Source organism: Eucyclogobius newberryi, unplaced genomic scaffold (genome assembly GCF_026437365.1).
Source record: "Eucyclogobius newberryi isolate DKJ021-1_F unplaced genomic scaffold, fEucNew1.0.hap1 SCAF_53, whole genome shotgun sequence".
NCBI classification, from domain to species: domain Eukaryota; kingdom Metazoa; phylum Chordata; class Actinopteri; order Gobiiformes; family Gobiidae; genus Eucyclogobius; species Eucyclogobius newberryi.
This window is the reverse complement of record NW_027316201.1, coordinates 100532-115277: the sequence shown is the minus strand read 5'-3', so window position 1 is coordinate 115277 and position 14746 is coordinate 100532. Positions and strand designations below refer to the sequence as shown.

The following is a 14746-nucleotide window of genomic DNA, read 5'->3' as shown; positions in this document are numbered from 1 at the left end:
GACCTGGTTAAGTCCTGGTATAGACCCGGTATAGTCCTGGTTTAGACCCGGTTTAGACCCGGTTTAGACCTGGTTTAGACCTGGTTTAGACCTGGTTTAGACCCGGTTTAGACCTGGTTTAGACCTGGTTAAGTCCTGGTATAGACCCGGTATAGTCCTGGTTTAGACCTGGTTTAGTCCTGGTTTAGACCCGGTTTAGACCCGGTTTAGACCTGGTTTAGACCTGGTTTAGACCCGGTTTAGACCTGGTTTAGACCTGGTTAAGTCCTGGTATAGACCCGGTATAGTCCTGGTTTAGACCCGGTTTAGACCCGGTTTAGACCTGGTTTAGTCCTGGTTTAGACCCGGTTTAGACCTGGTTTAGACCTGGTTTAGACCCGGTTTAGACCTGGTTTAGACCTGGTATAGACCCGGTATAGTCCTGGTTTAGACCCGGTTTAGACCCGGTTTAGACCCGGTTTAGTCCTGGTTTAGTCCTGGTTTGGAGGCCACTCCCCTCAGACAGGAGGCCACGCCCCGCCCCTCAGACAGGAGGCCACGCCCCTCAGACTGGAGGACACGCCCCTCAGACAGGAGGCCACGCCCCTCAGGCAGGAGGCCACGCCCCTCAGACTGGAGGACACGCCCCTCAGGCAGGAGGCCACGCCCCTCAGACTGGAGGACACGCCCCTCAGGCAGGAGGCCACGCCCCTCAGACTGGAGGACACGCCCCTCAGGCAGGAGGCCACGCCCCTCAGACTGGAGGACACGCCCCTCAGGCAGGAGGCCACGCCCCTCAGACTGGAGGACACGCCCCTCAGGCAGGAGGCCACGCCCCTCAGACAGGACCAGAACCTCCTCCCCTCAGAACACTTCCTCTGCTGTTGGACTCTGAACACTTCTTAAACACTGTCATAATTAATCATAACTTAATCACTTTCTGCTCTACATATCTGTACAACTGTACATTTGTCTACATTTTAAGCCTATTTTTTAACTTTATATTTTGTATTATTATAGTTATGACTTCTTCATAGTGTCATTGTTTTGCGTCTGTCACGTGACAATGGAAATAAAGCTGTGATTGTGGTCCTGCCCTGCACCTCTCCTGCCCTGCACCTCTCCTGCCCTGCACCTCCTGCCCTGCACCTCCTGCCCTGCACCTCTCCTGCCCTGCACCACCTGCCCTGCACCTCCTGCCCTGCACCTCTCCTGCCCTGCACCTCCTGCCCTGCACCTCTCCTGCCCTGCACCTCCTGCCCTGCACCTCTCCTGCCCTGCACCTCCTGCCCTGCACCTCTCCTGCCCTGCACCACCTGCCCTGCACCTCCTGCCCTGCACCTCCTGCCCTGCACCTCTCCTGCCCTGCACCTCCTGCCCTGCACTTCTCCTGCCCTGCACCTCCTGCCCTGCACCACCTGCCCTGCACCTCTCCTGCCCTGCACCTCCTGCCCCGCACCTCCTGCCCTGCACCTCCTGCCCTGCACCACCTGCCCTGCACCTCTCCTGCCCTGCACCTCCTGCCCCGCACCACCTGCCCTGCACCTCCTGCCCTGCACCTCTCCTGCCCTGCACCTCCTGCCCTGCACCTCTCCTGCCCTGCACCTCTCCTGCCCTGCACCTCCTGCCCTGCACCTCTCCTGCCCTGCACCTCCTGCCCTGCACCTCCTGCCCTGCACCTCCTGCCCTGCACTTCTCCTGCCCTGCACCTCTCCTGCCCTGCACCACCTGCCCTGCACCTCCTGCCCTGCACCTCTCCTGCCCTGCACCTCCTGCCCTGCACCTCTCCTGCCCTGCACCTCCTGCCCTGCACCTCTCCTGCCCTGCACCTCCTGCCCTGCACCTCTCCTGCCCTGCACCACCTGCCCTGCACCTCCTGCCCTGCACCTCCTGCCCTGCACCTCTCCTGCCCTGCACCTCCTGCCCTGCACTTCTCCTGCCCTGCACCTCCTGCCCTGCACCACCTGCCCTGCACCTCTCCTGCCCTGCACCTCCTGCCCCGCACCTCCTGCCCTGCACCTCCTGCCCTGCACCACCTGCCCTGCACCTCTCCTGCCCTGCACCTCCTGCCCCGCACCACCTGCCCTGCACCTCCTGCCCTGCACCTCTCCTGCCCTGCACCTCCTGCCCTGCACCTCTCCTGCCCTGCACCTCTCCTGCCCTGCACCTCCTGCCCTGCACCTCTCCTGCCCTGCACCTCCTGCCCTGCACCTCCTGCCCTGCACCTCCTGCCCTGCACTTCTCCTGCCCTGCACCTCTCCTGCCCTGCACCACCTGCCCTGCACCTCCTGCCCTGCACCTCTCCTGCCCTGCACCTCCTGCCCTGCACCTCTCCTGCCCTGCACCTCCTGCCCTGCACCTCTCCTGCCCTGCACCTCCTGCCCTGCACCTCTCCTGCCCTGCACCACCTGCCCTGCACCTCCTGCCCTGCACCTCCTGCCCTGCACCTCTCCTGCCCTGCACCTCCTGCCCTGCACTTCTCCTGCCCTGCACCTCCTGCCCTGCACCACCTGCCCTGCACCTCTCCTGCCCTGCACCTCCTGCCCCGCACCTCCTGCCCTGCACCTCCTGCCCTGCACCACCTGCCCTGCACCTCTCCTGCCCTGCACTTCTCCTGCCCTGCACCTCCTGCCCCGCACCTCCTGCCCTGCACCTCCTGCTGCTGCCGCCCGGGGGCGCTGTTTGGTGACTCTTCGGGGCGATGGCAGGTGGATTTGCTCCGGGAGATGCTCCGCGGCCGTGGACCTTTCTGCCCGGACTCTAGAGCCTCTTGTGCGGCTTGTAGGTGCCCGGGACGCCGCTGCTGAAGCCTCCAGGAGCCGGTCGATCCCGCGTAAGCCCGGAAGCCTGCTTTAGCTTCAGAGCTAACAGTTAGCTACACTTAGCCTCACGGAAACGCTCACTTTGCGCACGTTTCCACCATAAACAACAACAACAACAGCTGTTTACGGCTCGTATGACGCACGTGTTCTTACAGTTTAAAGAGCGTTTCATTATGAGAGTGGAACTCTAGGGCCGTGTTTAGTGATGATGACAAGAGTCTAAACCGAACCCGCTCCAGCGCTGCGTCATTTCTCTCTTGCACGTGTGTTATTGTCGACTGTGGCTCATGTCCAGACTTTACATTTGACCAAACAGTTGAGGAGAATCTTCTGCGTGATTCGGCCTCGTGAATCATGAACGTTTCACCCGCGGAACTGAAGTGCACTTCATATTGTTTATGGTTTATCACGTTATAAACATCAAGAGCCCGGATGTGAGCTTCAGTCGGACTTTGCTTGAGTGAAATAAATGCGGATTCATAGTTTTCTGACTTCGTTCATAATTTAAAATCACGTGACTCTTAAAGTCACGTGATTTTAAAGCGAAATTACGTTTAGTTTCAGTTTTATAACCAGTGCGCCCTCTGCTGGTCAATCACAGACTGTACATCCAGTTTACCTCCCCAAGTTCATATTCTCACCTAGTTAATGGTCAGAGGAGAGGCTCAGAGGTCAGAGGAGAGGCTCAGAGGTCAGAGGAGAGGGTCAGAGGTCAGAGGAGAGGCTCAGAGGTCAGAGGAGAGGCTCAGAGGTCAGAGGAGAGGGTCAGAGGTCAGAGGAGAGGCTCAGAGGTCAGAGGAGAGGCTCAGAGGTCAGAAGAGTGACAGTTTTCTTCCTCTTCAGGAGACTCGTCATGGCATCGACCCAGGACTCTGTTCTGAGGGAGTTCTGTCCCTTATACAACCTCCTCAACGCCATCCCAGTCAAGGTACTAAACCAGGACTAAACCAGGACTAAACCAGGACTAAACCAGGACTAAACCAGGACTAAACCAGGACTAAACCAGGACAAAACCAGGACTAAACCAGGACTAAACCAGGACTAAACAGGGACTAAAGCAGGTCTAAAACAGGACAAAACCGGGTCTAAACTGGGTCTAAACCGGGTCTGAACTGGGTCTAAACCGGGTCTAAACTGGGTCAAAACCAGGTCTAAACCAGGTCTAAACCAGGACTAAACCAGGTCTAAACCAGGACTAAACCAGGTCTAAAGCAGGACTAAACCAGGACTAAACCAGGACTAAACCAGGTCTAAACCAGGACTAAACCAGGTCTAAAGCAGGACTAAACCGGGTCTAAACTGGTCTAAACCGGGTCTAAACTGGGTCTAAACCAGGTGAAAAGCAGGACTAAACTGGGACTAAACTGGGACTAAATTGGGTCTAAACTGGGTCTAAACTGGGTCTAAACTGGGTCTAAACTGGGTCTAAACCGGGTCTAAACCGGGTCTAAACTGGGTCTAAACCGGGTCTAAACTGGGTCTAAACTGGGTCTAAACTGGGTCTAAACTGGGTCTAAACTGGGTCTAAACCGGGTCTAAACCGGGTCTAAACTGGGTCTAAACTGGGTCTAAACCAAGCCTTCGCAAAAACAGAGCAATAAGGACAAGAAGCTGTTCAACCCTGTTCTGTCTCAGGTCCAGGACCAGGTCCAGGTCCAGGTCCAGGTCTAACCCTGTTCTGTCTCAGGTCCAGGACCAGGTCCAGGTCCAGGTCCAGGTCCAGGTCCACATCCAGGTCTAACCCTGTTCTGTCTCAGGTCCAGGACCAGGTCCAGGTCCAGGTCCAGGTCTAACCCTGTTCTGTCTCAGGTCCAGGACCAGGTCCAGGTCCAGGTCCAGGTCCAGGTCCACATCCAGGTCTAACCCTGTTCTGTCTCAGGTCCAGAGAGGGTTCCGCTCAGTCCTGGTTTACCTCACGGCTGTGGACTGCAGTCCGGACTTCGTTGCCGTGGGCAGCAGCATCGGCATGTTGTACCTGTACTGCCGACGCCAGGGTCACATGACCAAGTACAGCATCGAGGTAAGCCACGCCCCTTGGTTAGGTGTTAGGGTCAAGGGTCACATTCTTTTTTTTGCATAATTTTCCTCATTTAATCCTGCTGTGTGAGGCAGTAGAACATAAGGAACACTTATGATGAATGTTCTGCCTGTTCTCCTGTCTTTCCGTTCTCTTGTTACATGTTCTTTCTGTTCTCCTGTTACATGTTCTTTCTGTTCTCCTGTTACACGTTCTTTCCGTTCTCCTGTTACACGTTCTTTCTGTTCTCCTGTTACACGTTCTTTCTGTTCTCCTGTTACACGTTCTTTCCGTTCTCGTGTTACACGTTCTTTACGTTCTCTTGTTACACGTTCTGTCCGTTCTCGTGTTACACGTTCTTTCCGTTCTCGTGTTACACGTTCTTTCCGTTCTCGTGTTACACGTTCTTTCCGTTCTCGTGTTACACGTTCTCGTGTTACACGTTCTTTACGTTCTCGTGTTACACGTTCTCGTGTTACACGTTCTTTCCGTTCTCGTGTTACACGTTGTCGTGTTACACGTTCTTTACGTTCTTGTGTTACACGTTCTCGTGTTACACGTTCTTTACGTTCTTGTGTTACACGTTCTCGTGTTACACGTTCTTTACGTTCTCGTGTTACACGTTCTGTCCGTTCTCGTGTTACACGTTCTTTACGTTCTCGTGTTACACGTTCTTTACGTTCTCGTGTTACACGTTCTTTCCGTTCTCGTGTTACACGTGCTTTACGTTGTCGTGTTAAACGTTCTCGTGTTACACGTTCTTTCCGTTCTCGTGTTACACCTTCTTTCCGTTCTCGTGTTACACCTTCTTTCCGTTCTCGTGTTACACGTTCTTTACGTTTTCGTGTTACACGTTCTTTACGTTCTCGTGTTACACGTTCTTTCCGTTCTCGTGTTACATGTTCTTTCCGTTCTCGTGTTACACGTTCTTTACGTTGTCGTGTTAAACGTTCTTGTGTTACACGTTCTTTCCGTTCTCGTGTTACACCTTCTTTCCGTTCTCGTGTTACACGTTCTTTCCGTTCTCGTGTTACACGTTCTTTCCGTTCTCGTGTTACACGTTCTTTACGTTCTCGTGTTACACGTTCTTTACGTTCTCGTGTTACACGTTCTCATGTTACACGTTATTTACGTTCTCGTGTTACACGTTCTCGTGTTACACGTTCTCGTGTTACACGTTCTTTACGTTCTCATGTTACACGTTCTTTACGTTCTCCTGTTACACGTTCTCGTGTTACACGTTCTTTCCGTTCTCCTGTTACACGTTCTTTCTGTTCTCCTGTTACACGTTCTTTCCGTTCTCGTGTTACACGTTCTTTACGTTCTCTTGTTACACGTTCTGTCCGTTCTCGTGTTACACGTTCTTTACGTTCTCGTGTTACACGTTCTCGTGTTACACGTTCTTTCCGTTATCGTGTTACACGTTGTCGTGTTACACGTTCTTTACGTTATTGTGTTACACGTTCTCGTGTTACACGTTCTTTACGTTCTCCTGTTACACATTCTCATGTTACACGTTCTTTACGTTCTCGTGTTACACGTTCTGTCCGTTCTCGTGTTACACGTTCTTTACGTTCTCGTGTTACACGTTCTTTACGTTCTCGTGTTACACGTTCTTTCCGTTCTCGTGTTACACGTTCTTTACGTTGTCGTGTTAAACGTTCTCGTGTTACACGTTCTTTCCGTTCTCGTGTTACACCTTCTTTCCGTTCTCGTGTTACACCTTCTTTCCGTTCTCGTGTTACACGTTCTTTACGTTTTCGTGTTACACGTTCTTTACGTTCTCGTGTTACACGTTCTTTCCGTTCTCGTGTTACATGTTCTTTCCGTTCTCGTGTTACACGTTCTTTACGTTGTCGTGTTAAACGTTCTTGTGTTACACGTTCTTTCCGTTCTCGTGTTACACCTTCTTTCCGTTCTCGTGTTACACGTTCTTTCCGTTCTCTTGTTACACGTTCTGTCCGCTCTCGTGTTACACGTTCTTTCCGTTCTCGTGTTACACGTTCTTTACGTTCTCGTGTTACACGTTCTTTACGTTCTCGTGTTATACGTTCTCATGTTACACGTTATTTACGTTCTCGTGTTACACGTTCTCGTGTTACACGTTCTCGTGTTACACGTTCTTTACGTTCTCACGTTACACGTTCTTTACGTTCTCCTGTTACACGTTCTCGTGTTACACGTTCTTTCCGTTCTCGTGTTACACGTTCTTTACGTTCTCGTGTTACACGTTCTCGTGTTACACGTTCTTTCCGTTCTCGTGTTACACGTTCTTTACGTTCTCGTGTTACTTGTTCTTTACGTTCTCGTGTTGCACGTTCTTTCTGTTCTCCTGTTACACGTTCTTTCTGTTCTCCTGTTACACGTTCTTTCCGTTCTCGTGTTACACGTTCTTTCCGTTCTCGTGTTACACGTTCTTTACGTTCTCTTGTTACACGTTCTGTCCGTTCTCGTGTTACACGTTCTTTCCGTTCTCGTGTTACACGTTCTTTCCGTTCTCATGTTACACGTTCTCGTGTTACACGTTCTTTACGTTCTCGTGTTACACGTTCTTTACGTTCTCCTGTTACACGTTCTCCTGTTACACGTTCTCATGTTACACGTTCTGTCCGCTCTCGTGTTACACGTTCTTTACGTTCTCGTGTTACACGTTCTGTCCGTTCTCGTGTTACACGTTCTTTACGTTCTCGTGTTACACGTTCTTTACGTTCTTGTGTTACACGTTCGTTACGTTCTCGTGTTACACGTTCTCGTGTTACACGTTCTTTCCGTTCTCGTGTTACACGTTCTTTACGTTCTCGTGTTACACGTTCTTTACGTTCTCGTGTTGCACGTTCTTTCTGTTCTCCTGTTACACGTTCTTTCTGTTCTCCTGTTACACGTTCTTTCCGTTCTCGTGTTACACGTTCTTTCCGTTCTCGTGTTACACGTTCTTTACGTTCTCTTGTTACACGTTCTGTCCGTTCTCGTGTTACACGTTCTTTCCGTTCTCGTGTTACACGTTCTTTCCGTTCTCGTGTTACACGTTCTCGTGTTACACGTTCTGTACGTTCTCGTGTTACACGTTCTTTCCGTTCTCGTGTTACACGTTCTTTCCGTTCTCGTGTTACACGTTCTTTCCGTTCTCGTGTTACACGTTCTTTCCGTTCTCGTGTTACACGTTCTTTCCGTTCTCGTGTTACACGTTCTTTCCGTTCTCGTGTTACACGTTCTTTCCGTTCTCGTGTTACACGTTCTCGTGTTACACGTTCTTTACGTTCTCGTGTTACACGTTCTCGTGTTACACGTTCTTTACGTTCTCCTGTTACACGTTCTCATGTTACACGTTCTTTACGTTCTCGTATTACACGTTCTTTCCGTTCTCGTGTTACACGTTCTGTCCGTTCTCGTGTTACACGTTCTTTACGTTCTCGTGTTACACGTTCTCGTGTTACACGTTCTTTACGTTCTCGTGTTACACGTTCTCATGTTACACGTTCTTTACGTTCTCGTGTTACACGTTCTTTCCGTTCTCGTGTTACACGTTCTTTACGTTCTCGTGTTACACGTTCTCGTGTTACACGTTCTGTCCGTTCTCGTGTTACACGTTCTTTACGTTCTCCTGTTACACGTTCTCATGTTACACGTTCTTTCCGTTCTCGTGTTACACGTTCTTTCCGTTCTCGTGTTACACCTTCTTTCCGTTCTCGTGTTACACGTTCTTTCCGTTCTCGTGTTACACGTTCTTTACGTTCTCTTGTTACACGTTCTGTCCGCTCTCGTGTTACACGTTCTTTACGTTCTCGTGTTACATGTTCTTTCCGTTCTCGTGTTACACGTTCTTTACGTTGTCGTGTTAAACGTTCTTGTGTTACACGTTCTTTCCGTTCTCGTGTTACACCTTCTTTCCGTTCTCGTGTTACACGTTCTTTCCGTTCTCTTGTTACACGTTCTGTCCGCTCTCGTGTTACACGTTCTTTCCGTTCTCGTGTTACACGTTCTTTACGTTCTCGTGTTACACGTTCTTTACGTTCTCGTGTTACACGTTCTCATGTTACACGTTATTTACGTTCTCGTGTTACACGTTCTCGTGTTACACGTTCTCGTGTTACACGTTCTTTACGTTCTCGTGTTACACGTTCTTTACGTTCTCGTGTTACACGTTCTTTACGTTCTTGTGTTACACGTTCTCATGTTACACGTTATTTACGTTCTCGTGTTACACGTTCTCGTGTTACACGTTCTCGTGTTACACGTTCTTTACGTTCTCGTGTTACACTTTCTTTCCGTTCTCGTGTTACACGTTCTTTACGTTCTCGTGTTACACGTTCTCGTGTTACACGTTCTTTCCGTTCTCTTGTTACACGTTCTGTCCGCTCTCGTGTTACACGTTCTTTCCGTTCTCGTGTTACACGTTCTTTACGTTCTTGTGTTACACGTTCTTTACGTTCTCGTGTTACACGTTCTCATGTTACACGTTATTTACGTTCTCGTGTTACACGTTCTCGTGTTACACGTTCTCGTGTTACACGTTCTTTACGTTCTCGTGTTACACGTTCTTTCCGTTCTCGTGTTACACGTTCTTTACGTTCTCGTGTTACACGTTCTCGTGTTACACGTTCTTTACGTTCTCATGTTACACGTTCTTTACGTTCTCCTGTTACACGTTCTCGTGTTACACGTTCTTTCCGTTCTCGTGTTACACGTTCTTTACGTTCTCGTGTTACACGTTCTCGTGTTACACGTTCTTTCCGTTCTCGTGTTACACGTTCTTTCCGTTCTCGTGTTACTTGTTCTTTACGTTCTCGTGTTGCACGTTCTTTCTGTTCTCCTGTTACACGTTCTTTCTGTTCTCCTGTTACACGTTCTTTCCGTTCTCGTGTTACACGTTCTTTCCGTTCTCGTGTTACACGTTCTTTACGTTCTCGTGTTACACGTTCTGTCCGTTCTCTTGTTACACGTTCTGTCCGTTCTCGTGTTACACGTTCTTTCCGTTCTCGTGTTACACGTTCTTTCCGTTCTCGTGTTACACGTTCTCGTGTTACACGTTCTGTACGTTCTCGTGTTACACGTTCTCGTGTTACACGTTCTTTCCGTTCTCGTGTTACACGTTCTTTCCGTTCTCGTGTTACACGTTCTTTCCGTTCTCGTGTTACACGTTCTCGTGTTACACGTTCTTTACGTTCTCGTGTTACACGTTCTTTACGTTCTCCTGTTACACGTTCTCATGTTACACGTTCTTTACGTTCTCGTATTACACGTTCTTTCCGTTCTCGTGTTACACGTTCTGTCCGTTCTCGTGTTACACGTTCTTTACGTTCTCGTGTTACACGTTCTCGTGTTACACGTTCTTTACGTTCTCGTGTTACACGTTCTCATGTTACACGTTCTTTACGTTCTCGTGTTACACGTTCTTTCCGTTCTCGTGTTACACGTTCTTTACGTTCTCGTGTTACACGTTCTCGTGTTAAACGTTCTTTCCATTCTCGTGTTACACGTTCTTTACGTTCTCGTGTTACACGTTCTTTACGTTCTCGTGTTACACGTTCTTTCTGTTCTCCTGTTACACGTTCTTTCTGTTCTCCTGTTACACGTTCTTTCCGTTCTCGTGTTACACATTCTTTCCGTTCTCGTGTTACACGTTCTTTACGTTCTCTTGTTACACGTTCTGTCCGTTCTCGTGTTACACGTTCTTTCCGTTCTCGTGTTACACGTTCTTTCCGTTCTCGTGTTACACGTTCTCGTGTTACACGTTCTTTACGTTCTCGTGTTACACGTTCTCGTGTTACACGTTCTTTCCGTTCTTGTGTTACACGTTCTTTCCGTTCTTGTGTTACACGTTCTTTCCGTTCTCGTGTTACACGTTCTCGTGTTACACGTTCTTTACGTTCTCGTGTTACACGTTCTCGTGTTACACGTTCTTTACGTTCTCCTGTTACACGTTCTCATGTTACACGTTCTTTACGTTCTCGTGTTACACGTTCTTTCCGTTCTCGTGTTACACGTTCTGTCCGTTCTCGTGTTACACGTTCTTTACGTTCTCCTGTTACACGTTCTCATGTTACACGTTCTTTCCGTTCTCGTGTTACACGTTCTTTCCGTTCTCGTGTTACACCTTCTTTCCGTTCTCGTGTTACACGTTCTTTCCGTTCTCGTGTTACACGTTCTTTACGTTCTCTTGTTACACGTTCTGTCCGCTCTCGTGTTACACGTTCTTTACGTTCTCGTGTTACATGTTCTTTCCGTTCTCGTGTTACACGTTCTTTACGTTGTCGTGTTAAACGTTCTTGTGTTACACGTTCTTTCCGTTCTCGTGTTACACCTTCTTTCCGTTCTCGTGTTACACGTTCTTTCCGTTCTCTTGTTACACGTTCTGTCCGCTCTCGTGTTACACGTTCTTTCCGTTCTCGTGTTACACGTTCTTTACGTTCTCGTGTTACACGTTCTTTACGTTCTCGTGTTACACGTTCTCATGTTACACGTTATTTACGTTCTCGTGTTACACGTTCTCGTGTTACACGTTCTCGTGTTACACGTTCTTTACGTTCTCGTGTTACACGTTCTTTACGTTCTCGTGTTACACGTTCTTTACGTTCTTGTGTTACACGTTCTCATGTTACACGTTATTTACGTTCTCGTGTTACACGTTCTCGTGTTACACGTTCTCGTGTTACACGTTCTTTACGTTCTCGTGTTACACTTTCTTTCCGTTCTCGTGTTACACGTTCTTTACGTTCTCGTGTTACACGTTCTCGTGTTACACGTTCTCGTGTTACACGTTCTTTCCGTTCTCTTGTTACACGTTCTGTCCGCTCTCGTGTTACACGTTCTTTCCGTTCTCGTGTTACACGTTCTTTACGTTCTTGTGTTACACGTTCTTTACGTTCTCGTGTTACACGTTCTCATGTTACACGTTATTTACGTTCTCGTGTTACACGTTCTCGTGTTACACGTTCTCGTGTTACACGTTCTTTACGTTCTCGTGTTACACGTTCTTTCCGTTCTCGTGTTACACGTTCTTTACGTTCTCGTGTTACACGTTCTCGTGTTACACGTTCTCGTGTTACACGTTCTTTACGTTCTCATGTTACACGTTCTTTACGTTCTCCTGTTACACGTTCTCGTGTTACACGTTCTTTCCGTTCTCGTGTTACACGTTCTTTACGTTCTCGTGTTACACGTTCTCGTGTTACACGTTCTTTCCGTTCTCGTGTTACACGTTCTTTCCGTTCTCGTGTTACTTGTTCTTTACGTTCTCGTGTTGCACGTTCTTTCTGTTCTCCTGTTACACGTTCTTTCTGTTCTCCTGTTACACGTTCTTTCCGTTCTCGTGTTACACGTTCTTTCCGTTCTCGTGTTACACGTTCTTTACGTTCTCGTGTTACACGTTCTGTCCGTTCTCTTGTTACACGTTCTGTCCGTTCTCGTGTTACACGTTCTTTCCGTTCTCGTGTTACACGTTCTTTCCGTTCTCGTGTTACACGTTCTCGTGTTACACGTTCTGTACGTTCTCGTGTTACACGTTCTCGTGTTACACGTTCTTTCCGTTCTCGTGTTACACGTTCTTTCCGTTCTCGTGTTACACGTTCTTTCCGTTCTCGTGTTACACGTTCTCGTGTTACACGTTCTTTACGTTCTCGTGTTACACGTTCTTTACGTTCTCCTGTTACACGTTCTCATGTTACACGTTCTTTACGTTCTCGTATTACACGTTCTTTCCGTTCTCGTGTTACACGTTCTGTCCGTTCTCGTGTTACACGTTCTTTACGTTCTCGTGTTACACGTTCTCGTGTTACACGTTCTTTACGTTCTCATGTTACACGTTCTTTACGTTCTCGTGTTACACGTTCTTTCCGTTCTCGTGTTACACGTTCTTTACGTTCTCGTGTTACACGTTCTCGTGTTAAACGTTCTTTCCATTCTCGTGTTACACGTTCTTTACGTTCTCGTGTTACACGTTCTTTACGTTCTCGTGTTACACGTTCTTTCTGTTCTCCTGTTACACGTTCTTTCTGTTCTCCTGTTACACGTTCTTTCCGTTCTCGTGTTACACATTCTTTCCGTTCTCGTGTTACACGTTCTTTACGTTCTCTTGTTACACGTTCTGTCCGTTCTCGTGTTACACGTTCTTTCCGTTCTCGTGTTACACGTTCTTTCCGTTCTCGTGTTACACGTTCTCGTGTTACACGTTCTTTACGTTCTCGTGTTACACGTTCTCGTGTTACACGTTCTTTCCGTTCTTGTGTTACACGTTCTTTCCGTTCTTGTGTTACACGTTCTTTCCGTTCTCGTGTTACACGTTCTCGTGTTACACGTTCTTTACGTTCTCGTGTTACACGTTCTCGTGTTACACGTTCTTTACGTTCTCCTGTTACACGTTCTCATGTTACACGTTCTTTACGTTCTCGTGTTACACGTTCTTTCCGTTCTCGTGTTACACGTTCTGTCCGTTCTCGTGTTACACGTTCTTTACGTTCTCCTGTTACACGTTCTCATGTTACACGTTCTTTCCGTTCTCTTGTTACACCTTCTTTCCGTTCTCGTGTTACACCTTCTTTCCGTTCTCGTGTTACACGTTCTTTCCGTTCTCGTGTTACACGTTCTTTACGTTCTCTTGTTACACGTTCTGTCCGCTCTCGTGTTACACGTTCTTTACGTTCTCGTGTTACACGTTCTTTACGTTCTCCTGTTACACGTTCTCCTGTTACACGTTCTCATGTTACACGTTCTGTCCGCTCTCGTGTTACACGTTCTTTACGTTCTCGTGTTACACGTTCTTTACGTTCTCCTGTTACACGTTCTCATGTTACACGTTCTTTCCGTTCTCTTGTTACACCTTCTTTCCGTTCTCGTGTTACACCTTCTTTCCGTTCTCGTGTTACACGTTCTTTCCGTTCTCGTGTTGCACGTTCTTTCTGTTCTCCTGTTACACATTCTTTCTGTTCTCCTGTTACACGTTCTTTCCGTTCTCGTGTTACACGTTCTTTCCGTTCTCGTGTTACACGTTCTTTACGTTCTCTTGTTACACGTTCTGTCCGTTCTCGTGTTACACGTTCTTTCCGTTCTCGTGTTACACGTTCTCGTGTTACACGTTCTGTACGTTCTCGTGTTACACGTTCTCGTGTTACACGTTCTTTCCGTTCTCGTGTTACACGTTCTTTCCGTTCTCGTGTTACACGTTCTTTCCGTTCTCGTGTTACACGTTCTTTCCGTTCTCGTGTTACACGTTCTCGTGTTACACGTTCTTTACGTTCTCGTGTTACACGTTCTCGTGTTACACGTTCTTTACGTTCTCCTGTTACACGTTCTCATGTTACACGTTCTTTACGTTCTCGTATTACACGTTTTTTCCGTTCTCGTGTTACACGTTCTGTCCGTTCTCGTGTTACACGTTCTTTACGTTCTCGTGTTACACGTTCTCGTGTTACACGTTCTTTACGTTCTCGTGTTACACGTTCTCATGTTACACGTTCTTTACGTTCTCGTGTTACACGTTCTTTCCGTTCTCGTGTTACACGTTCTTTACGTTCTCGTGTTACACGTTCTCGTGTTACACGTTCTGTCCGTTCTCGTGTTACACGTTCTTTACGTTCTCCTGTTACACGTTCTCATGTTACACGTTCTTTCCGTTGTCGTGTTACACGTTCTTTACGTTCTCCTGTTACACGTTCTCATGTTACACGTTCTTTACGTTCTCGTGTTACACGTTCTTTCCGTTCTCGTGTTACACGTTCTGTCCGTTCTCGTGTTACACGTTCTTTACGTTCTCCTGTTACACGTTCTCATGTTACACGTTCTTTCCGTTCTCTTGTTACACCTTCTTTCCGTTCTCGTGTTACACCTTCTTTCCGTTCTCGTGTTACACGTTCTTTCCGATCTCGTGTTACACGTTCTTTACGTTCTCTTGTTACACGTTCTGTCCGCTCTCGTGTTACACGTTCTTTACGTT

General features: G+C 48.3%; 1 protein-coding gene across 1 annotated transcript in view; it reads left to right on the top strand.

The window, feature by feature from the left end:
- Positions 1 to 2630: 2630 nt before the first annotated feature.
- The window catches only part of LOC140383540 (tectonin beta-propeller repeat-containing protein 2-like), a gene marked incomplete at its 3' end in the record, with an annotated part of 111907 nt that continues 99791 nt past the window's right edge, over positions 2631 to 14746 (top strand). Inside the window, exons 1-3 of the mRNA XM_072465985.1 lie at positions 2631 to 2812; positions 3645 to 3729; positions 4681 to 4821. Coding sequence (XP_072322086.1) covers positions 3655 to 3729; positions 4681 to 4821 — 216 coding nt within the window. The remainder of the gene's footprint in view (positions 2813 to 3644; positions 3730 to 4680; positions 4822 to 14746) is intronic.